The 25,945-nt window shown below is 37.3% G+C and overlaps 1 protein-coding gene across 16 annotated transcripts in view; it reads left to right on the top strand.

Moving 5' to 3' along the window:
* Nucleotides 1-25,945, top strand: part of PKP4 (plakophilin 4) — a 252,499-nt gene that overhangs the window by 164,617 nt on the left and 61,937 nt on the right. For 10 of the 16 annotated variants that reach the window (XM_029224896.1, XM_029224881.1, XM_029224886.1 and 7 more), the window contains 3 exons: nucleotides 872-906; nucleotides 22,176-22,307; nucleotides 22,418-22,608. Coding sequence is in view for 15 of the 16 variants with exons in the window: in XM_029224881.1 (XP_029080714.1) it covers nucleotides 872-906; nucleotides 22,176-22,307; nucleotides 22,418-22,608 (358 nt within the window). In the remaining variant the exon portion in view is untranslated. The remainder of the gene's footprint in view (nucleotides 1-871; nucleotides 907-22,175; nucleotides 22,308-22,417; nucleotides 22,609-25,945) is intronic. The other 6 variants (XM_029224893.1, XM_029224887.1, XM_029224883.1 and 3 more) reach the window with 1 other exon arrangement.

Genomic DNA, 25,945 nt, shown 5'->3' with positions numbered 1-25,945 from the left:
TAATAATGTACCTATTCGTTAGGTTGTTGTGAATAATATAAAGGAGATAATATATGTGAGGTACTTACTCTGACATTTAATAAATGCCTAATAATCCAGCCTCTTGTACCTTTGTTCTACCACACCATCCCCTAAGCACCATGCTTTCCCGTATTGAGTATTTTAAGCGGGGGAGGGGGACCAGGGAGGCACAGATATGTTTTTATGCACAAATTTTTTAAATTGGTACTCTATAAACCAAGAAAACTATACAGTTAAAATTTTCTCCTAGCTTGTAAAACCTTATATTTTGATATAAAGGTTTAGGATATTTAAATTTTATAAGGCAACATTCAGTTCAAAATGACCCCGTTAACTTATGTGTCTATTATAGCATCTAGGGCTTCTTTTGAAAATAAGTAAATTGAATGAACTTCTTAACAGCCTTTTTGGTTCTTTTTAATGTATATGTTGTACAGTATAATGTATATGTTGTTTTAATTTATATGTAGTTTTCATATTAGTTATTCCACACGAAGCAGTGTAGTACTTCATATAAGTACTGTGATGGTCACAGTTAGTTGTGCTATTGTATTTGTCTTATCCAAGGAGAATCATACTTTTTATGTCATTTTGTAAGTCGTTTTACAACTTTATAAGTCGTTTTATAACTTGCCTTAATTTCCAGGAAATACAGTTTTGTCCCAAATTGATGTGGAGGGTTTAATACTGTCTAAAAATTAACTTAGAACAGCCATTTTAAATTTTGTTTGAGGTTTTTATACTTTTATATAATTAAATGTGAAAAATGTCTATATGCAAAACAGATCCAAAGTTAAATTTTATGACAAAGGAAGTAAATGTTCCATTTTTTTTCCTTCTTTTTCTCTAGCTCAACTGAGAAGTCATTTCCTTGGAGAGCAACAGGTATGAGTTTTTAATCATATAAAATATCTTCCTTTAGTTTTGCACAGACAGAGCCTGCTCTCTTAAGTTACTACTTCTTGGTGAAATCAGCCAAGCAAAGCCTTTAATAGTGACAATATTGAGCTACTTTGCTTTGAAGTAGTACTTTCTTAATATGCTTAATTTTTTTTTAACATACTTGAATAGATTTATATATGCCAGCTGTAAAGAAGTTAAAGCATTGGGCATCAAAACATTTTTAATATCAATTCAGTATCTGAATTTTTTATCATAAAGAAATACAGGGATGCCCTCCCAAAGGTTTTTGTATAATCTGGGATATCAGTTATATAAGTCAAGGTCTTTCCTTTTACAGTGTTTCTCATACTCAAGAGAAGAGTTGCCTGAAATGTTCATTTTCCTTATGTATCCAGATGTAGACCACCTGATAGCTTCTAAAATAGTCTGGAAGATTCTAACATAGTCTCTTTATCTCTTCTTTTTACCCTAAATTCACCTCATATCAAGGATGAATTGCATTGAGGAGAGTGTCTGCCACTTTCACAGATGTTCGATATCTTCATACTCAGTCTTCACTCATTAAACGCTTCCTGAGTAGCCACATCATGAGCCAAGTACTATACGTGTCATTGGTCAGACAGTGTTGGGCTCCACACACATATGCCCCTCACCTCCCTCACCTCTCATAATGTAAAGGACAATGCCAGCAATGTGTGAATGCTAGAATAGGCCTTGATATCTGAATACTTTGGCAGGTTTTAAACAAGGTTGGAATTGAGTAAAACTTAAATCACCAAATGCCTGGTATCTGAGTTTACCTGAACCTGGCCCCAGGATTCTGGCGTTATTTATAGTGGATACAAGGCAATTTGCCATTTTGTAAAGAACCTATTCCCAAGAAATGTAGTATTTTACTCAAACCATAGATTAGGAAGAGACGTGTGAAAGGCTACTTAACAAGAAGACTTACAAACAGCAGTTTAATGCAAGGAAAGACATGGCATGAAGTAATATGTGGTTACCTACCAAGTAAGTATTATGTGGGAAACGTTGTCATTAAATGGACAGCCCACTTTTGAGATAGCTTTGCAGAGAGGATGAGCCTGGAGCCTGGGGCTTGACCAGCAGCCCGGCTGTGGAGAGGGCACTGTCATTGGGCAGCAGAAGAGACGACAGAAATGTCTTGTGGGAACATTTGAAACTAGTTTGAGAGATGATAAGATGTGCAAAGGCTAGACAGCCACACTGGGCCAAATTATAGAGATCTGTAAATACCAGGGACTTTGAACTTCCTGCACATCATGGGGAGCCACTGGAAATCGTTTGAGCAAAAAGTCACCTGATTTAAACATTCCTCAGGAGAAATAGCAGTGCTATGAACTGTTAAAAAGAGAGTTGAAAAATTCAGTTTAAAGAAAAATACACAGTGCATTTGCTACTTGGTTATGGCAAACACGTACCATTTAATGTAAAATTCTCCAATAAGTTCATGTTTAATACTGCATCATTAATTTATTCCGAAAATATTTCTTGAGAGTCTAGTTGGCTAGCACATAGTTGTCAATGTTTAAAACAAATATCCTTGCCCTCTTAAGTGTTTCAAGTCTAGTGAAGGTATATAACTCTATACACTTAAAATTGGGGGCGACGGGGGTGGATTCTGTAAAGGAAAACTACAAGTGTATACCATGTTTACCTATAGCTCTATTTTTGGACATTTAGGTTGTTTCTAACTTTTCATTGTAATAAATAACATTATGGTAAACATTCTTATGTATAAAATTATATCTGCAGCTTTGATTTACCTTAGGCTAGATTTTTAGGAAGAAAACTATTCAAACTATATGAACATTTTTAAGGCTCTTTAAATGTATTACCAAGTTGCCTTCCTAAAAAGATTGTATTCATTCTCCCTCCCTTTAGCTATATGAGGCCAGTCCTCTCATACTCCCTCATGAGTGTCATCGTTTATATCTCTATCTACAAAATGTTTCGATATCCCGCCATTGCCCTTTTCTCTTGGAGGGCTAGTGTTTGATAGGTGAGAGTTCTTTGTAGCCCAAGGAGAATAGCTGTGTCAGTCAGGGCCCGACCACCCAAAGGAGTGGTCCTTCCTGGAAGCTGCTGCCGTGTCAAAGACTGCAGGGATAAGGGCTGGGTGGCTTTGCCACCAAACTGGAGCAGTGGTGGGAGGTGGGACCTGGCGAGTTTTCCAGCATTAGCTGGAACCATGAAGGAGATACAGCCATGCCAGCAGTGCTGCCTGAAGTAGAGCTGGAGAAACATCCTGACTGAACTGAGGTGGAGGGGGCAGTTGTGGATTTTTTAACTGCCAAAAGCCAGGTGGGCACGGTGTGTAATTGCATGGATTTACATATGGAGAGAATGCGCTTGTGAAGACGCACGATGGAGAATGAACATCTGGGCCCTTGGCATCCTTTCTGCCTCTCCTCCCCTCCAGTGCATTTACTCAGCTTCAGTCATTTGACCACCATCTTCATGATTTACTAATGCATAAAATATAGATAGATAAATAAAATATTATAAATATTATATATATATTTCATTTAATATATAAGTATTATATATTCATATATTTTTAATATATGCCAGATAGCTCCCCAAATACTTTAGTGTTAGGGAAATACAGCTCTAGTAATTCAACTGTCCTCACCACAGCGACATTCATAATTCACACCTGATAACTATACTTCATCCCTTACTGCTGCCCAAACTCATATTCCAACCTGGGAGTTTTACTTACCCTTTTTCCTTTTGCAGGGAGGGGGAAGTATATTAACTTTCAAACACAGCCAACACAACTGATATTTATTCTACTCTCTATTATTTTAATTACATTAACGTTTCTTGTGTGTTTTCTTAAATTTGCCTACTTTTCAACCATACTTAAGGTATTTAAATTGTAACCATGGCAATAAGCTCTAATGATAAGGGTAGAAAATTGAAATTTAATTGTATGAATAAAAGATACAAATCTTATTTGTTTCATATTCCTTTTTCTGAGCAGTTATAGATGCCCTTTAGAAGTTTGATTGTAAGTGAACGGGATGAAATGACAGTTTTGCTGCTACTTTTCCTGTAAAGTTTAACTGTTATTTTCTCTTTACCAGTTTGCATGCAGAGACCCTGAATGTAATATGAAAATAATCTTGTTTTTAGAATTTGGCAGTCCCACCCAGAATGAGGTAGGGGTGGCTTAAGTATAAGAAAATACTTAAAGGGTCTTTGGTCTATTTTGTCTTTGGATAGGTCTTGACAAAAGAAACATCTTTATTCAATTATCTTGGTTTCCTAAATAAGAAAGGATTATTTGAAAGGATTTAGGATTGAAGGTCTGTTATTGTTCCTCATTTTTCTTTAATATTTTGAACATTACTTGAAGACAGTTTCTCTACCTTTTGTGTGTGTGGTTTACTACAAATTAGGCTTGAAAAGCTTTTCAGCCATAAGGTGAATTGTTAGCAAGGCAATAGTTTGATCACTACCTGGGAGTGATCCCTGCCTACTCAGGAGTTTTCAGCAATATTCCATTGAAATGCCAGAAATTGAGACCAACTGCTGAATTTGTTTTTAAATAGCTAACTTACTGCAGAGTCATTTTCTAAGGAAAAGCTCAAGATGCCCTAGGCAGAAAAGATTTTCATTTATATGATTCAGTTCAGGAGAATCAGCTTACTTGTATTTCCTGGTTGGTTGATTGGTTGGTTGGTTGATTTTTGATTTTTAACTTGTACCAAGGATCGCAGGCTGTTGCAAAGCAGAAAGCCAAGGCCTTGGACACTCAAAGAGATAACCTCCCAAAGTGTGGGGAAGAATCATCCATTCTACAAAACATTTTTATTTTCCTAGGCTGATTGGGAAGGAATCTTAAGGAGAAGCTCCCCTGGACATAATAAAGTTGTTTTAAGCATGTATGCTTTATTGTTATCTTGCCCTTCTGTTGCCGTCTCTCTTCATTATTCTGTATTTTCTAGCTTACCAGCATTACATGTCTGCTCTCTAAAAACATAAATGGACCTCCTCTTGTCTTTTATGAAGAGGAGAGTTTATTATTTTCTGTTGTGGCTTTGCTTTTTCCTTAGCCTTGCATTTCTTATGACCTTGGATTTGGTGGGTGTGTTTATGTATACTCTGCTGAAAAAGAGTGAAGAGGGAATGTTGTCTTAGGGTTCCTGTTTCCTCTTTTGTTAGTGTGCCATTTTTCCACTAATCATGTCTTCATATCTCTTACCAATGTATGTATTTGTACAGTCTCTTACGTTCCACCAAAATTTGAGGTAACTTTTAAGAACCCATATAATAAAATAGAAAAATAAACTCCAGAATCACAGAAAATATATATTAGAATAATAGGTAAAGACCCAAAGAAAGTGAGAATGCAAATTTATGCACAAGTAATTATACTTCTTTATGATGGAAAATATTATATTATGGAGGATATCTTTTAAAGAAAAAAAGCTTGGACTTACCTCTCTTTTAAGAAAAAGCACACCAATTCAGTCATAAAGATAACCAAACACCATGTGCCCTACCTACCAGAAAGAAGCTGTTGAAGCCATAAATTGAGTCCTTTTGTCAAAGTGATCATGGGTTGTTACTTAAATCCTCCAGCCACATCCTGTAAACTTGTGAATTCGTGAATTTTGTCACAAATCACAATTTCACAGTTTTTCTGTTTCGGGGGAAAATTACTAGAATCTAGGCAGTTGCCAGTTTTAGTACTTGTGTGTAAAATGAGGGGAGGGGAGCAGCATCAGCCTGAGAATCTACCCCTCCCCTCCTCTTCCCTGCACATTACGACAAGGAGCAGCCTCCAGAGCTGGAGTGCGCTGTCTGTCCCCACAGTAGGAAGTTATATCATGCATATTCATAAATAGAATATTAAATTAGCAATCATGGATAAAGGACTATTATTTTACTACAGATTTTGAATGTTATGATTTATTATGACTAAATTGTATAAATGACAAAATTTTATTTCTGCTTCTCTTCCAAATACCAAGAGGAATATGAATTTCTGTTAATATTGGCCTTGGGGTCCCAAGATTTTCCTCCCCTATTTTTTCAGACCTTTTTTAGTAACATAGTCATTATAGTCTTCCTACCACAATTGCAGTGCTGTAGCTTCCTAATCACCACTTTTTCATGTTTTGTTACAAAAGTAAGTTATGCTTTTGTGTGTGTGTTTTTTTGTCTATTTGTTTATTTTGGCATGCTTCTTATTTAAAATAAGTTGTCTAGAAGAATTTGGAGTAAAAGGTAAAAATTTCCTTCATTGCCACGTCTACCCATACCATGGCTGTTGCCCCACATACCTACACAAACACACACACACACACACACACACAGAAAATCTGAGGGGGGTGTGTGTGTAAATATCCACACATTTGCATTTGTTTTGTTTTGTTTTTAATACAATGAGGATATGTTATACATTGTTCTGTGACTTAAGTGTTTTTTTCCTTAACAACATAGTAAAACTATGCATGTGTTTCTGTGTCAATTTATAAAGATCTGCCTCCTTTTTAATGGCTATCTATTGTTTAGAAAATTTATGTAACCAGTCCCTTATTAGTGAATATTTTGTTTTTTCCAACTTTGCCCTTTGACAAGCAGTGGTAAAATTTTTCACTGCACATCTGAGTGTCTCTGTTGATTACATTTTTAAGGGGAACTGCCTGGGCAAGGGTGTATATATTTTTATTTTGGCAAATAGTGTCCAATTGCCCACCGAAAATGCTTAGCAGTATGTGGCAGGGGGGGAGATTTTTCCTCTACCCTCTTAGGTTAAGTAACTGGGGGCCTGTGAATTTAGCTGACAGTAGACAGATTAATAATAATTTTTCAAAAACCCTAAGTATTCATATGCATATGAGAACTCACAAAAGAAATAGCTCCCTAGGGACTTCCCTGGTGGTCCAGTGGTAAAGAATCCGCCTTCCAATGCGAGAGACACGGGTTCACTCCCTGGTCAGGGAACTAAGATCATACATGCCGTGGGGCAACTAAGCCCACGTGCCACAACTACTGAGCTCGCACACCTCAACTAGGAGCCTGCGTGCCGCAAACTACAGAGCCCACACGCTCTGGAACCCGTGCCACAACTAGAGTGAGAAAATCTTCATGCCACAACTAGAGAGAAGCCCACACGCAGCCATGAAGAGCCCACACGCCGCAACGAAAGATCCCATGTGTCTCAACGAAGATCAGCATGCTGCAACTGAGACCTGATGCGGCCAAATAAATAAATAAATAAATATTTTAAAAATTAAAAAAAAAAAAGAAGTAGCTCCCTAAATGACTAGGGTTGGGGGCTTATATACCTAACTTAGGGGAGAGGAAGCAGGCAGAAGAGGCTTATATGGGAGGAACAAGTGGATTTCTAGGGGAACAAACAGGAGATAAGACAGTTTGTGATGATGTTTGTTTACACAGGTGCAAGTGGTCTCGCCGATTTTTTTTTTTTTTTCATTCCATAAAACTCCCCCAGAAGGGATCCGTGACAGCCTCACTCCCAGGACTTTTCTGCTTTTAGTGAAATAAGGGAAGCTCCAAAAAGGTTTCCTTCTGCATCTGTTGAATCTCAAATATCTTTAGTTTAGAATAATCTTCATGCCAGCTCTCAGGGTCCAAATAGGTCCCCACAAACATATATTCCTGCCTATACCAAGTGTCATGACTATCATGCTTCCCATGCTACCAGAGGGTAGTAACATACGAAGTGTAAATCCTCATGAGTATTTAAAAAAAATGCTTCAAATTTCCCTGTATCATAAGCTCTGTCTACATATTAAATAGAGTAAAATCATTTACAGAACTAATTATTAAATATTCATTAAATCAGAACATTGCATGGAAACTTCAGCATACCACTGACCATTCTATTATTTGATTCATTCTTATGGAAATTGGAGATAAGCCTGATCTTGGAATTTAATAAATTTGTCATGATACCTATCAGCTTTGGTTTCTTCTCTTTTCATATCTGTCTCAAAATGATCAGATACATTTTTCTGTCAACAAAAATGCAAAAACGATTACCAAAACAAGCAAAAAATACTATCACTATTAGAGGTGATTTGGGTACCAACACCTCACTCCAGAGGTGCCCAAACTTTGCTGCACGTTAAAATTGCCTGTGGAGCTGTTAAAATATTATTCCCGGCCCTCCTGATACACAATTAAATCCAAAAGTCTGGGGCCCAAACCAGAAATCAATAGTCTTTAAAGCTCCCCAGTTGATTCCACTCTGCAGTTTGAGAACCACTGCCTTACTCATAATTAAATCAACTTAGTTACTAGTAATTAAAGAGAAGAATTAAAATTTTATCCCGCTTGTCCTATACAGATTTTATTTCAGGATCACCAAATAACCCTAGTCATTACTGGCTATCTAAAGATTTCTTAAATATGCCAAAGAATTCCTGCTGATAAATGTAGAAAGAACAATAAAATTAGAAAAATCACCAATTTACAGCCCCTAATGAAATCACTCGTCCAAGCAAAGATTGTCAGTGTATGCAAAAACCTCTATATTCTCAATCCTAGCTGCACATTGGAATCACCTTGGGAGTTTTTAAAAATCCTGATATTCATACCACAACTTGGGCTGATTGAATTGCAATCTCTGGGCATGGGACTCGGCAGTAGTTTCTAAATTCTATGCCCTCCATTTCCACGCCAGACAACCAAGTTGTGCAGTGTGCAACCAAGGTTGAGAATCCTTGCATTAGTAGAAAGGAAGATGGTGAACTTGAAAATACAAAGATCAGGCTGCCACCACTTGAACTGGCTGCTTGATCTGAGCAAATGTAAAAGTTCTGATGTGACGTCATGTGAAGTACACAGCACTGTTCATGAAGTATTCTAACCACAAAAGTTTGACCTGAAAGCTTTTAGCTCTAAATTTCTGCTTACAGGAAAAATTGAGGTTTGAGGATGTGTAAATGCCACCGCGAGAAAGCCATCAAACATTCAGAATGTGGCACATCCTATGAGTTTATTGCTATGGTTCCAGCAGTGAGCCAAGAAAATGAAAATGAAGGAATGGGAAATCCTTTCTAGATCGAAAGAACTTAAGTAACAATCAAAAACGCAATCAGTGAACCTTATTTCAGCCTGACTAGTACAAGCCACTGAAGAAAGACATTTCTGAGACATCAGGAAAATTCTGAATATGAACTCATTATACGGCATTATGGAATAATTGTAGTTTTGTGAAGTCCTTATTTTATAGAGCTACAAATGGAAGTATTTAGAGTTCTGATCATCTGATATGAGAGGTCTGTTTTAAAATTCTCTAACAGAAGAAAAGAAAAAGATAAATGGATCATAAAAGTGTGGTATAATGTAATTATGAAATCTGGGGGGTTGTTAGTTATACTTTTCTCTGTTTTTATATATGTTTGAAAAGTTTAATTTTAAAAAATTTAAATACAAGTTGTTTAAATAAAGCGTTCAAAATAGTGGGATTTAAATCGTACATCAGAGTGACGTGTTAAAGCCAGTAAACTGTTGCCCATACTCTGAAGGCTGGTCCTAACAGAAATGAAACCAACTATGAGACAGTGACATGTGCTCCCCAGCCAGTGGGTGGTACTTAATTTGAGTTTCCACATAGGTGGGATTTTGTTAAAATTCTTACTAAGCAAAATCACCTGTAGCGTGGTGGGCATCAGCTTAGAACTCCACATTTATCACTCTGTGTGTGCATGGGTGTTTGTGCCAGCAAATAAGAATATTAGCATTTAGCTTTAGCCAACATGTATCTTTATGTTCCTGAGCCAGTTATTCATGACGTATGAACACATCCCCCAGAAGCTTAAATATTGTTAGTACTTCATGTAAAAATCAAATATCCAGCTTTAGCCTTTAACATTTTATGTTTAATTCAAACATGTCAAATAAATATTTAAATTTTCTCATGTTTTTAGTGATACGTGAAGAAATAATCTATTAACTAGCTAAAATAAAATAGAAATTGTAAAGTCTGAAATCTGTTTTTCCATTACCACCTCCTCAACACAGAGCCCCACTTCCTTAGCTTACAATTGTTACTTTGGGAAACATTAAAAAGGCTACCATCTATAACTCCACATTTCATTTTTATGCCAAAGTTAGCCTACATTTAGCTTTATATTGATAATCTTTACCAAAATAGATAATCCAGTAGAAAAGTACAGAAAAACCTGGTTTCACAAGACCCATTCATTTCTTTTAAAGGTGAATATGTATGGAATTTTTTAGAGAAGGGTTTTTTTGGTTTCCTTTTTTTTTTTTTTAACAGAAGAAATGTATCTCCCACTATCAAATATTTTCATTTATATATTTGGTAATATCTTTTCCCCAAAAGGAACAAAATTTGTCTTTGGAAAAATATTTGACTGGTTTTTGAGCACTTATTTTCCATAGACTACACTTTTTACATCACAGCAAGTCCCTTATTCTTTGTTCAGCTTTACTCGTTAGGAAGTGAGAGCCCTCTGGCCTTTTATGAGCATCGCCTGTTAAACTCGGACACTTTGCAGATGTGATCCATTTCTTTTCATCTTCGTATTTCTAAACTTCTTGTTTTTATAGTTTTCCTTTTATAGGGATAATAGACTGAATTTTTTATGGTAAGTTTAATAACTGTATTTTAGTTAGTACCCAGACTAAAAATACTTAATAAACACTCATCTTAATATGACTACTTGTGGAAATTCCTATTTTTCCCCTAAAAATTAGTTTTAATCATTTTGAATCCCTGAAGAGAATTCAGGAATTTTAAAATGTTTTTGAACAGGAGAGCTCTCTGGTGGCATACAAACCTAAAATATTTTTCAGATTTGTCATTGTAGAAATCCAAAGTACTTTATACCAGTTTATACAGATACGAAGTTTGTTTAAACTATGAAATTCAATTCGGGTAGATGAGCTTCTACAGTGGATTTTAAGGCAGACTAGTTGATGTTTAGAGCAAGGTTTAAAGTGAACTAGAAGGTACTTCATTAATAATGGTTTCTATTTTCCAAGGCTTTTCACACAGTGTTTTCCGTATGAGTAAAAATTTTAGGGCCATTGTCTTATTAATATTTAAGAGATAGTATAAGCATGCATAAGATCCAAAAATCTAGATATATCAAGAGAACCAGACTAGAAATAGCTTCAAGAAACATGGTCTTCTGCTCGTTCTAAGTCTTTACTTCCATTAAAACCCAACTTTGAAAGAATATCATATGTATGTAGTAGTTTGTAGTTGGGTCAACAAACTCCAAGTATCTGTAGTATTCTTAAGATATCAGTCAATATCCATCTCTATCTTATGTGGGTTAAGGAATTGTTCTTATGCTTCATGCTTCCACCACCCTATTTACATTTTCACTCTGAAACAGGATTTCCCAACGTTCTCATTGCCTCCAATAATAAAGTTACCTGCTGTAGAAATGAGTCTTGTACATCAGAGAAGCTACTGAAGAGGACAAGTCTTGGGGACCATTTTCCAGGTCCGCTTCCAGAATTTGGCTGAGAGCTTTACTTCTTAGCCATTGAAGGCACTGGAATATTTCTGCAGCAGCTCTGTGGAAAGTAGACTCCCTTCTGAGCCTGCGGTGCTACTGGAAGTGAGAGTCCCAGGGCCAAACAGGAAGTTGAGTCCCCGTAAGACTAAATTCTCATATTTTTCACAGTGTTGCACCTGAGTGTGATAGCCTGACTTCAACTCATAGGCCAGAGTTGGAAGAAATGTGACATACCCATTTCCCTTAGCTGTCAAAGAAAGTATAATCTGCCTTAACGTTGTGTGCTATTACCATCCCGAGATCCCTGCCAAAACCCACACTGCACTGCCTTTATGTAAGGGCAAACCCCTAAACGCTATAGCAACTCAGGACAAGGAGAATCTAGCATAAGGTTGCAGCCTGCTGGTTTGTGAAAGACAAGTTACAGGGTTATACATACTAAAAATCTCCTTACTGATCCCTAGGTTCCTGTTTCAGTGGTGATTTTACACACAGTGTAGACCTCTGTCATTTCATATAACATAAACACATAGATTAACAAAGCAGAGTCATTTTAAGAATTTAAAGTTCTTTAAACAAGCCTTAGACCTTTCACTGAGCATATTTTTATGTGTACTTGGTATGTATTTGGGAGGTACATCACAGAAAAGAAAAAATAATTCACTTTGTATTTCATCTTTTACTGTGAGCTTGATGGGATGGGTAATGTAACAGATTTTCATAGCCCTACACCATTATTGTCCCTTACTTTTCTTAGCTGCGGCCTTCTACTTTTTCTAATTAATTGCCCTTTTTTGGGTAATATTGAGGCACTCAGATGAAATGTAGCAGACAAGAAGGACCATGCTTCCACAAATCTCCCAGTCTTAATCACAGATGGAGATTATTTCATTCCACCTTGAAGCTTATTCAAGTTCTATATTTGTAGACATTCATTTTCTTGGAAGATGCTAATTTGATGTTTGAAAATCTCCCATAGTGTATTTCTGGTGTCCCAGAAAACATGTTTGTGATTTTTTCAAAAAGGTAGCACATGTTCTTCAGTACACAGATTAAAGAAGTAGCGTTCATATTCTGTTTGCCATTTTTACTCTGAAAAATCTCTCAATTTCATGTTCTGATTGTGCTAAACAGCATGCCAGCTGTTTAATTGTAGTTTACAGCATTGATCGTAAAATGATGAACCCCATCCTGTAAGTCTCTGGGTTTCTCTGGTAAATTTGACTAGTATCTGCTTCCATTCCACAAAGCAGACGTTTTTAAAAGACATTTATTTGAAAGACTGCATAAATAATGCATAATTAGTAATTGTGACACGCCATACTACAATAACCCGTTTGTATATCTGAGGTATAGTAGCTGTATGTACATACATTTATGTGGGTGTATACGATTTGTGAATTACAAGTTTTCAAAGAAACTAAATAATAGCAAAAACTACCTTGAAAACAATTTAATTTCCTTTTAGTGATTCAGAAGAGATTTCAGTATCTTTTTGTCTTTGTAGGTATACATTATCATTGGACTCTACTATAGAAGTAGAAAAATGACTGAAGACCTTATTCACAGTATAGAATTTGGTTGTTTTACAGTTCATATTAAATAAACCTCTTTAACCAACTTTGTAAAACTGTAACTTTTATATTTACTGAAATATAAAGCACAAAATAGGTACCCTGTACTCTAAACCCAGTCATTTAGGTCTTCAAATTAGATTTGGGGTACATGGGGATTTAATATTTTAGTGTTCTAGTTAACATCTCTGTGTCCTTTTCTATATTCTGTTGCATTGCATTTAAAACTATGAGAAACATAGGCTTCCCTGATGGTCCAGTGGTTAAGACTCTGGGCTTCCACTGCAGGGGCACGGGTTCAGGGAACTGAGATGCTGCATGCCACACGGCACAGCCGAAAAGTAAATAAATAAAAAATAAAAGTATAAGAAACAGATACTACCATTTAGAGGGCAGGTGATCATATTACTTGGGGGTAATTTTGTTGATTTCGTTTGTGTTTGCATTGAGATTCTAATTCTGTTAAGTTTTACTGTTAGGATGACCAGTATGGAATAATGTATCTTACAATTTGTACTTGATCTGTGTAAGGTTATTTATTTATTTTTTTTTTAATTAAAGCATAGTTGATATACAATGTTAGTTTTGGGTGTACGACATTGTGATTCGACATTTATATACATTACAAATTGATCATAATGAGTCTAGTAACTATCTGTCACTGTACAGAGTTACTGGGATACTGTTGATTATATTCTCTTTTTCTATTTACTACATCTTTATTGGAGTGTGATTGCTTTACAATGATGTGTTGGTTTCTGTTGTACAACAAAGTGAATCAGCCATATGCATACATGTATCCCCATATCCCCTCCCTCTTGCATCTCCCTCCCACCCTCCCTATCCCACCCCTCTAGGTGGTCACAAAGCACGGAGCTGATCTCCCTGTGCTATGCAGCTGCTTCCCACTAGCTATCTATTTTACATTTGGTAGTGTATATATGTCCACGCCACTCTCTCACTTCGTCCCAGCTTACCCCTCCCCCGCCCCATGTCCTCAAGGCCGTCCTCTACATCTGCATCTTCATTCCTGCCCTGCCCCTAGGTTCATCTGTGCTGTACATTATGTCCCCATGACTTATTTATTTTGTAACTGGAAGTCTGTACCTCTTAAGCCCCTTCACCAGTTTTGCCAGCCATCCCCCCACACCCATCCCTTGAGAGCTAATTTCTTTCTCTGTGTCTATGAGTCTGTTTCTGTTTTGGTTTTTAGCTTCCACATATAAATGAAATCATATGGTATTTGTCATTGTCTGACTTACTTCACTTAGCATGATACCCTCTAGGTCTGTCCGTGTTGTGGCAAATGGCAAAATTTCATTCTTTTTTATGGCCGAGTAATATTCACACAAGGGAATACCACATCTTTACCCATTCATCCATTGATGGACACTTGGGCTGCTTCTGTATTTGGCTATTGTAAGTGATGGTGCAGTGAACATATGAGTGCATATATCTTCTCAAATTAATGCTTTTATTTTCTTCAGATAAATATCCAGAAGTGAAATTGCTGGATCATATGGTAGTTCTATTTTTAATATTTTGAGGAGCCTCCATACTCTTTTCCATCATGGCTGCGCCAATTTACAATCCCACTAACAGTACCCAAGGGTTTTCTTTTCTCCACATCATCACCAACACTTGATTTTTGTCTTTTTGATAATAACCATTCTGACAGCTGTGAGGTGATAGCGCATGTGGTTTTGATTTATATTTCCGTATGATTAGTGATGTTGAGCATCTTTTCATGTATCTGTTGATCATCTGTATGTCTTCCTTATAAAAATGTCTATTCAAGTGGGAGGGAGGGAGACGCAAGAGGGAAGAGATGGGGGACATATGTATATGTATAACTGAGTCACTTTGTTATAAAGCAGAAACTAACACACCATTGTAAAGCAATTATACTCCAATAAAGATGTTAAAAAAAAAAGTCTATTCAAGTCCTCTGCCCATTTTTTAATTGAATTATTTCTTGTTTTTTGGTTTTTTTGATGTTAATTTGTATGAGTTCTTTATGTATTTTGAATATTAACCCCTTAACATATATATCATTTGCAAATATCTTCTCCCAGTCAGTGGGGTACCTTTTTGTTTTGTTGGTGTACGAAAGCTGTTTAGTTTGAGGTAGTCTCGTTTGTTTATTTTTGCTTTTGTTGTCCTTGCCTGGGGAGACAGATCCAAAAAAATATTGCTAAGACTGGTGTCAAAGAGTGTACTGCCTATGTCTTGTTGTAGGGTTTTATGGTTTCAGATCTTACATTTGAGTCTTTAATCCATTTTGATTTTATTTTTGTATGTGTTGTAAAAAAAAAATTTCATTCTTTTGCATGTAGTTATCCAGTTTTCCTAACACCATTTACTGAAGTGACTGCCTTTCCCCATTGCATATTCTTGGCTTCTTTGTAGTAAATTAATTGACCATATAAGCATGGGGTTTTTTTGGATTTGTTTGAGAAGGATAGTTCTTAACTTTTGTTTTGTTTTGTTTGTTTGTTTGGTAGAATTCAACTGTGAAACCAGTCTGGGCCTGGGCTTTTGTCTGTTGGGAGTTTTTTTTATTACTGATTTAATTTCATTACTAGCAATCAGTCTGCTCAGATTTTCTGTTTCTTCCTGATTCAGTCTTGAAAGATTTTGTGTTTCTAGGAATTGATCCATTTCTTCTAGGTTATCTGATTTGTTGGCGTGTAATTGTTTGAAGTAATCTCTTACAATCCTCTGTGTGGGGTCAGTTGTAACTTCTCCTGCTTCATTTCTGATTTTATTTATTTGAGTCCCCTCTCTGTTTTTCTTGATGAGTGTAGCCAAAGGTTTATCAATTTTATCTTTTCAGAGAACCAGCTTTTAGTTTCATTGATCTTTTCTATTGTTTTTTTAGTCTCTATTTTAGTTATTTCTGCTCCAATCTTTATTACTTCCTTCTTTCTGCTAACTTTGGGCTTTGTTCTTTTTCCAGTTCCTTTAGGTGTAAGGCTAGATTATTTATTTCAGAATTTTCTTGTTTCCTGAGGTAGTCCTGTATCACTATAAACTTCCCTCTTAAAACTGATTTTGCCTAGTCCCATAGATTTTGAAATATTGTGTTTCCACTTTGTCTCAAAGTATTTTTTTATTTCTTCTTTGATTCCTTCATTGACCCATTGGTTGTTTAGTTGCATGTTGTTTAGCCTTCAGGTGTTTGTGGTTTTGCCAGTTTTCTTCTCGTTATTGATTTCTAGTTTCATACTATTATGGTCAGAAAACACACTTGATGTGATTTCAGTCTTCATAAATTTATCAAGACTTGTTTTGTGGCCTAACATGTGATCCATCCTGGAGAATGTTCCATGTGCCTTAGAAAAGAATGTGTATTGTGTGTGTGTGTGTATATATATATATGTGTGTATATATATATATATATATATATACACACATATATATATATACACACATTAAGTCTATTTGGTCTAATGTGTTGTTTAAAGTCAATGTTCCCTTATTGACTGTCTGGTTGATCTGTCCATTGATGTAAGTGGGGTGTTAAAGTCCCCTATTATCGTATTGCTGTCAGTATTTCCCTTTATGTATTTAGGTGCTCCTGTGTTGGGTGCATAGCTGTTTACCAGTTATGTCCTTTTGTTGGATTGATCCCATTATCATTATGTAATGCCCTTCTTTGTCTCTTGTCACAGTCTGTATTTTAAATTTTATTTTGCCTGATAGAAGTATTGCTACCCCAGCTTTCTTTTCATTTCTGTTTGCATGGAACATCTTTTTCCATCCCTTCATTTGTGTGTTTGGATCTGAAGTGAGTCTCTTGTAGGCAGCATATATATGGGTCTTGTTTTTTTAATCCATTCTGCCACCCTATGTCTTTTGACTGGAGCATGTTGTCTATTTCCATTAAAAGTAATTATTGATAGGAACATACTTATGGCCTTTTTTTTTTTTTTTGCGGTATGCGGGCCTCTCACCCTTGTGGCCTCTCCCACTGCGGAGCAGTGGCTCCAGATGCGCAGGCTCAGGGACCATGGCTCAGGGGCCCAGCCGCTGCACGGCACGTGGGATCCTCCCGGACCGGGGCACGAACCTGTGTCCCCTGCATCTGCAGGTGGACTCTCAACCACTGCGCCACCAGGGAAACCCCATGGCCATTTTGTTAATTGTTTTCTGGCTGTTTTTATACTTCTTCTATGTTCCTTCCTTCTTCTCTTGTTCTCTTCCCTTGTGATTTGATGGCTTTCTTTAGTGTAATGGTTATATTTCTTTCTCTTTATTTTTTGTGTATCTGTTACAGGTTTTCGGTTTGTGGTTCCCATGAGTTTTATATATAACAGCCTATGAATATAGCAGTCTATTTTAAGTTGATGGTCACTTAAGTTTGTGCACTTTCTAAAAGCACTACTTTTTTTACTCCCCTCCCTGAACATTTTATGTTTTTGAGGTCATATTTTATTTTCATTTTGTGTATCACTTAGCTCATTCTTTTAGATATAGATGATTTTACTACTTTTGTCCTTTAACCTTCATACTGACCTTTTAGGTGGTCGATCCACTACTTTTACTAAATGTTTCCCTTTACCAGTGCTATTTTTTTCTTTCATCTTGTTCATTTGTTTGTTTGTTTCTAGTTATAGCCTTTTCTTTTCCATTTAAAAAAGTCCTTTTAACATTTTTTTAAGACCAGTTTAGTGATGATGAGCTTCTTTAGCTTTTACTTGTTTGGAAAACTCTTTATCTCTCAATTCTGAATGATAATCTTGCTGGGTAGGGTATTCTTGGTCATAAGTTTTTCCTTTCATTACTTTGACTATATCATGCCACTTCTTTATGGCCTGTAAAGTTTCTGCTGAAAAATCAGCCAATTGCCTTATGGCATATTAACCCTTGTATGTGACTTTTTGTTTTTCTCTCTTTATCTTTAACTATTGCCATTTAATTATGTCTTGGTGTGGATCTCTTTGAGTTCATCTTATTTGGGACTTTGTGCTTCCTGCACCTGGATATCTGTTTTCTTCCCCAGGTTAGGGGAGTTTCAGCCATTGTTTCTTCAGATGGATTTTCTGTCCTTTTCTCTCTCTCTTCTCCTTCTACAGACCCTGTAGTGTGAATGTTAGATAGTTGATGTTGTTGCAGTAGTCCCTTAAACTATCCACATTTTTTAAATTCTTTTTCCTTTTTGCTCTTCTTACTCAGTGATTTTCACCATCCTGTCTTCCATATCATTGATATGTTATTCTGCATCCTCTAATCTGCTGTTGATTTCCTCTAGTGTGTTTTTTACTTCAGTTATTTTATTTTTCAATTCTGATTAGTTCTTTTTTATATTTTCTCTCTCTTTTTTGAAGTTCTCCCTGAGTTCATCCATTCTTCATCCTAGTTTGGTGAGCATCTTTATGACCATTATTTTGAACTCTACCTGGTAAATTGTTTATCTCCATTTTGTTTAGTTCTTTTTCTGAGTTTTTGTCTTGTTTTTTTCATTTGGAAGCTATTCCTTTGTCTTCTCATTTGTCTAACTCTCTGTGTTTGTTTCTATGCATTAGGCATATCATCTATTTCTCCTGGTCCTGAAAAGGTGGTCTTATATAGAAAGTTCCCTGTGAGGTCCATTATCACAATTCCTCCTGGTCACAAGAGCCAGTATATCCAGGGCTACCCCTGTGTGTGCCCTCTTGTTGTGGTTAGACCACTATTGCTACAGGCACTCTGGTAGGCTGGGCTCACCCCCTTGGTTCAGCCAGCTAATAGGTTTTTCCTCAACTGCTGCAGGCACACTGATGTGTGGGGCTGGTCCCCAGCTCAACTGGCTGCAAGGCCAGCCGGAACTGTTGCAGACATGCTGATATGCTGAGCTAGCTCCCTGGAGTGAGAGCCACTTTGGAGGGGTTCCAGTGCTGGCTGGGGCTACCCACTGGCTGGGGCAGAGTGAGAACCACTTTAAAGGGGCCCGCTGGGGCAGGTGGGTTGTGCAGGGCTGGTCCTCAGGAACACCTGGGGAAGGTGCACAATGTTAGTTAGGTTGAGAAAAGAGAAACAGAAATGGCAGCTGCCAGCAACAGGTCAGCCAGGGGGAAGGAAAGTGAAAAGAAGAAAAATGGCATCTGACAGTGTTTCCATTCCCAAAGAAAGTTCCACCAGATACCTGCCGTCTGGCACATACCTCCAAATTAGTCAGTGACTCTCCTTCTCATATGACCTCGATGCTTTTCAAGCTGTTGCTTCTGCCCTGGTACCTGGAACAGGTGAGTTTGTGTGTGAGCTCTTTATGGGCAGAGTCTTGGTTTCCCACAGCCCTCTGGCTCTTCCAGACTTAAGCCTTGCTGGTTTTCAAAGCCAGACGTTATGGGGGCTTGTCTTCCTTGTGCAGCTCCCCTGGTCTGGGGAGCGTGACGTGGGACTTGGGTCCCTCGCTCCTCAGGGGTCCTCCACGGTTGTAATATCTCTCCTGTTTGTGGGTTGCTGCACTAAGTGTGTGCGTTCTGACTAGACCGTGTATCTTCCCCTCCTACCCATCTCAATGTGGACTTTTCTTTATATCCTCAGTTGTAGAAAATCTGTTCTGCTAGTCTTCAGGCCATTCTCAGACATGGTTGTTCTATCCGTAGTTGCAGTTTTGTGTATCCGTAGGAGGAAGTGAGCTCAGGATCCTCCTACTCTGCCATCTTGATCCCATCAAGATTATTTTAAATAGCTTCTCTTAGAAAAGAGCGTAAATGAGCACAATTGCTTGTCACCTGGTTTGTGAGAAAATGTTTCATTGGATAAAGAGACAAAATTGCTGAAGTACAGATTTTTAGCGTCTCTTTTTCTTTTCTTACTTAAATAATATCTCCTAATGGTTAAAAAGAGACAGACATACACAGAACTCTAATGGTTTTGGTTTCCATGGTGATAATTTTTCAGATTCTGACACTGCATGCCACCTAGTGTTTCCAAGCCAAGAGGTTTGATGTAATGGTATCCCAGGTTTTATCTTGTACTAAAGCTGAAGCTAGGAGCTATCTAAACGTCTTTTTCTTTTTAAAAGTGGCACACTTTTCCATTATGCCAATTCTTGAAACTGCCAGATTGGTGCTTCCATGTCTATAGTTTGTTGCCATTTCCTTTGTGATTTTCCAGTGTTCCGTTCCTGGATGAAATAAAGGTGGATTACTACCTAGCTCTGATTTCAGGTCCTCTCTTGTTTAGCTTCTCTGAGGCATTCCATTCCCTGTAAAACTCTTATAACCTAGCAAACTATGTATTTTACTTAGTCCCGAATAAAACTCCTTCAAGAATTGCTGTGTAAGAGTGTTTAGAACTGTGGGAAGACAGAAGACTTACAAATGAAGCAGATTACTCTTCACTATTATCAGCCTGATACAGACTTAGATCATGTTTCCGTGTGTACCAGGGAATCCACATACAATCTGAAATCTGTATTGAAATTCCAAACTTAAGAATTCAGAACTGTCACAGAGTTCTGCTACCTAGAAGTGTAATGTCAAATGATAAACCTAGAGACAGGGTCATCAAAAACCTATATTAGGAATGTCAGCAAATCTTTCTGGAGGCTAGGAAACAAAACCTTGGATTGAATCTGACATCAAGTTAAAGGTTTAGAATGTGGCATCCCAGTTCTCCTGTAAACCCTATATTCCCTTTCCAAACTAGCTTGATCAGCAATGCCTAAAAGTTTTACTTTGCTTTTCATAGACAAACCTTATTGAACACAATAAAGTAAAGCCCACAGCACAATGCCAGGCAGGCATGAATCAGTGCTCAATAAAGAGAAGCTGCTATTCTTACTGGGAATTTGTTTGTTCAATAAATATTTACTGAGCACCTACTGAGTGCTGTGCACCTATCCTAGGCACTGAGGATACAACAGTAAACAAAGCAGACAAAAGTCCCTGCCTGCTTTGAGCTTACAGTCTAGTGGAGAGAGATGGTGATAAGTGTTATAAAGAAAGGGCAAACTGGCCTCCTGTGGTAAGTGGATACTGCTTAGATATTACTTCCTTTAGGAAATTTTTCCTAAGCTCCTTTCCCCAGACAGTAACACAAACATGTGCATGCACGGTGACACACAAACACTGTATCTTTTCTCAGCTGCATGCTTAGAGCCTGGCATATAGTAGGGCCTTAATAAATAGTTAAAGAAAGTCAGAAAGGAAAGACTAATTTCAGTCCTTAGGATTGTGTGTTAAACTCAGAATGTGATACCGATTCAATTTAAATCTGTAAAGTGAGAGTGAAGTGGCATTCCTGAAAAAAAATGTTTGTTAGTAACATGAGGGTTAAACTTGAGGAAAGAAAGACTTGTCATGAATATAATCAGAATATGCGCAAATATATTTTGAAGAACCTAGAGGAAAGAGAACATATTTGATTAGAACTGGGAAAAGGCAGTAAAAGCTACACCACCTAAATTTACAGCATAAAAAAGAGGTTGGAATCGGGAAGAAGATAAGTTGTTTTGTTTTTTAAGTTCAAGATGGCAAAATGATGCAGTTGAAAATAAAACAAGATAATGGGCGAGACAGATTTGAGTAAAGAAAACAATAATGAGGTTAGATTTGTCTATATTCATTTTGTAAAGACTATAAGAATAAAATAAGCAAATGGATAAGAAATTTAAATTTCCATTGTTGGCAGTTCTGAAAACTCTGCAGAGTTCCTTTGATTTTAGATGATATGAAATGTGACATAAAAAGCTAGCCCTACCTTCAGAGGTTTCATCACCAAGCTCAATAATGTGAATATCATGCAAGTTTTCATTTCAATAGTTTGAGATATGGAGGATCTTTTTTTACATAGTCACCCTTCTCATTCCATCTGTTAATCCTCTTGGAGGAACTCACCCTGAGAGGTGAGTTTTCCAAGGGGTAACAAGGTCAGTTTTCAGATATTAATTTAATGTAGTATGTAAGTTAATTTGTGGCTGGTAATCAGGATGAAAAACATTCATGAAATTTGGCAAAATATATTAATAAACTGAGTATATGGAACACTTTCATATAGAAAAGAGTCAAAATGACTGTGCAGTTTAAGGTGAAAATAGTCTTTTATTAACTTGTATGAAGCCTTGAGTTAATAGTCTTGTATTAAGATTATAAGACATTACTGACAAATACCTGAACCCTTTTTTTAGCAAGTTTTTATGTATTATTTTCATTGAGTTTAGCTGATTAAACTTATCTTCTTCCAGATGTGCCAAATACTGGTGTAAACAAACCTAGAGCTTCGGACGCTGTCCATCCCAATAACTATCTCATCAGGACAGAGCCAGAGCAAGGAACCCTCTACTCACCAGAACAGACGTCTCTCCATGAAAGTGAGGGTCTGTTGTATTATCTTTTAAGTATTAGATTTGCTTTTAATATTTCCATTTTGAAAATGAGCATCAGAAGTGTAAAATGAAGATATATTCTGCTGGTTTCATTCCTTCAGGATCATTGGGTAACTCAAGAAGTTCAACACAAATGAATTCTTATTCCGACAGTGGATACCAGGAAGCAGGGAGTTTCCACAACAGCCAGAACTTGAGTAAGGCAGATAATAGGCCACAACATTCATTCATAGGATCAACTAATAACCACCTGGTGAGGAATTCAAGAGCTGAAGGACAAACACTGGTTCAGGTAAGCCAAATACATCTCGATCCTTTTTTAAAAAATGGACTCATTTTACACTATGAGTCCATGATGTTAATGAAATTTTACACTTGAAATCTAAAACTGCATTAGTTCCTATTAATGAATTCTGATAAATTCTAGACATTGGAGAGTAATTTTTCTGTAAGCAGCAAGTTTGGCATGAGGGGAATAGTCCACGGAGAGTGTGAGAGGATTGGGTGGAATGTTCTAGTCCCTGAGGGTTTATGAGTTCCTAAAAATACTAGAGCTAAAATATGCTGTAAAGAGTTCTAGAGGGCAAAGCAGTATTCCCACACCTGCACAAAATGGGACTGGCCCATTCTAACCAAAGTTTTCGCCTTCATCATTGGAATTGTTCTCTGAAAACGTACTATTTTGCTTTGCTAGAATATAGATATTCCTGCCTATAGGGAGCTACTATATAGAAGCATAACTATTCTGTTAAGGTTTTCTTACTTGATAGTCAAAAATAATAATGCATATGTATTTATAAAAACTCCTTAACTCCTCACTCACTGCCACTTTATTCACCTCAGTCCACCAGCATATGCCAGAATTAATAAAAATAATAGGAGTCCCGAGTGGCAATAACTAGTGAGGATCTCTCTGTCCAAGTACCCCCGTGATTTCTCTGGAGCTGAAAAATGGCAAGATGATCAAAGAAGTCAGGCGAACCCTAAGCTTCTCTTAATGCGACACAGGAAGCCCTGAAGGTACACACAGCAGTGGGCCAGCATTCGCAATGCCGAAGGAGAGACACAAAACGACTTTGGCTCAGCAATTTAAGGGAAACTTTTAAGTATTAAGAGACATTTCTGGGGCTTCCCTGGTGGCGCAGTGGTTGAGAGTCCGCCTGCTGATGCAGGGGACACGGGTTCGTGCCCTGGTCCGGGAGGATCCCACATGCCGCGGAGCGGCTGGGCCCGTGAGCCATGGCCGCTGGGCCTGCGCGTCCGGAGCCTGTGGTACGCAACGAGAGAGACCACAACAGTGAGAGGCCCGCGTACCACAAAAAAAGAAAAGAAAAGAAAAGAAACATTTCTGTATTAAAACAAACACAAATATGGTGCATGAATTTTAAGGTAAGACAGGAAATCTTGTGCCCATAGCAAACTACTTCCAGCTGCAGACCCCCTCTGCACCAGCTCCGTTCCTCAGATGGTACAGTTACTCCTCTGCTGTTAGGGATGCTCTGATGAAACACTCTGGGAAACTTTGGACTAAATGCTTACAGGAGTTCATCTGCTTAGGTGAATTTCTATGTTGGCAGGTCTAAAGTCACTCTTCCGAATAATAATTAATTACACAGATTGTCTATTTTGCCCCTAAGAGTGGCCATGAGACCTTTTTAATTAATTTATTTATTTTTTAACTTACGGTAAGTTAATTTTGTTCCTGGAGATTGCAAGACCGTCTTTAAAACTGAACTTGCATGTATTCTGGGGAACACAATTTCTAGATATCTGGGCCAAGTGTCATCCCATTCTGATAGTAAACAGCTTATGTGTGGGATTTTTTAAATTATCTTTAGCACTATTAGTAAACTCCAAGTACAGATTTTAATTTTCCAACTGCCTACTAATTTTTTTGTTTTGTTTTCTTTTTTTCTTTTTTAACATCTTTTTTGGAGTATAATTGCTTCACAATGTTGTGTTAGTTTCTGCTGTATAACAAACTGAATCAGCTCTATGTATACGTATATCCCCATATCCCCTCCCTCTTGCATCTCCCTCCCACCCTCCCTATTTCACCCTTCCAGGTGGTCACAAAGCACCGAGTTGATCTCCCTGTGCATCGTGGCTGCTTCCCATTAGCTATCTGTTTTACATTTGATAGTGTATATATGTCAATGCTACTCTCTCACTTCATCCCAGCTTACCCTTCCCCCTCACCGTGTCCTCAAGTCCATTCTCTACTTCTGTGTCTTTATTCCTGTCCTGCCCCTAGGTTCATTGGAACCTTTTTTTTTTTTTTTTTTTAGATTCCATGTATATGTGTTAGCATACAGTATTTGTTTTTCTCTTTCTGGCTTACTTCACTCTCTATGACAGACTCTAGGTCCCTCCATCTCACTACAAATAACGCAATTTCATTTCTTTATATGGCTGAGTAATATTCCCTTGTATATATGTGCCACATCTTCTTTATCCATTCATCTATGGATGGACACTTAGGTTGCTTCCATGTCCTGCCTATTGTAAATAGAGCTGCAATGAACACTGTGGTACATGACTCTTTTTGAATTATGGTTTTCTCAGGGTACATGCCCAGTAGTGGGATTGCTGGTATATGGTATGGTATGGTAGTTCTATTTTTAGTTTTTTAAGGAACTTCCATACTGTTCTCCATAGTGGCTGTATCAATTTACATTCCCACCAACAGTGCAGGAGGGTTCCCTTTTCTCCACACTGTCTCCAGCATTTATTGCTTATAGATTTTTTGATGATGGCCATTCTGACCGATGTGAGGTGATACTTCATTGTAGTTTTGATTTGCATTTCTCCAATGATTAGTGATATTGAGCATCCTTTCATGTGTTTGTTGGCAATCTGTATATCTTCTTTGGAGAAATGTCTATTTAGGTCTTCTGCCCATTTTTGGATTGGGTTGTTTGTTTTTTTGATATTGAGCTGCATGAGCTGCTTATATATTTTGGTGATTAATCCTTTGTCAGTTGCTTCATTTGCAAATATTTTCTCCCATTCTGAGGGTTGTCTTTTTGTCTTGTTTATGGTTTCATTTGCTGTGCAAAAGCTGTGAAGTTTCATTAGGTCCCATTTGTTTATTTTTGTTTTTATTTCCATTTCTCTAGGAGGTGGGTCAAAAAGGATCTTGCTGTGATTTATGTCAAAGAGTCTGCTGCCTGTGTTTTCCTCTAAGAGTTTTTTTTTTTTTTTTTCCTCTAAGAGTTTTATAATGTCTGGCCTTACATTTAGGTCTTTAATCCATTTTGAGTTTATTTTTGTATACGGTGTTAGGGAGGGTGCTGATTTCATTCTTTTACATGTAGCTGTCCAGTTTTCCCAGCACCACTTATTGAAGAGAATTCTTTTCTCCATTTTATATTCTTGCCTCCTTTATCAAAGATAAGGTGACCATTTGTGCATGCGTTTATCTCTGGGCTTTCTATTCTGTTCCATTGATCTATATTTTCTGTTTTGGGGCCAGTACCATACTGTCTTGGTTACTGTTGCTTTGTAGTATAGACTGAAGTCAGGGAGCCTGATTCCTCTAGCTCCGTTTTTCTTTCTCAAGAGTGCTTTGGCTACTTGGGGTCTTTTGTGTTTCCATACAAATTGTGACATTTTTTGTTCTAGTTCTG

Source organism: Monodon monoceros, unplaced genomic scaffold, assembly GCF_005190385.1.
Source record: "Monodon monoceros isolate NGI ecotype Baffin Bay Population unplaced genomic scaffold, NGI_Narwhal_1 Super_Scaffold_16, whole genome shotgun sequence".
NCBI classification, from domain to species: Eukaryota; Metazoa; Chordata; class Mammalia; order Artiodactyla; family Monodontidae; genus Monodon; species Monodon monoceros.
The sequence above is the reverse complement of the archived record's forward strand: the minus strand, read 5'-3'. Positions and strand labels throughout refer to the sequence as shown.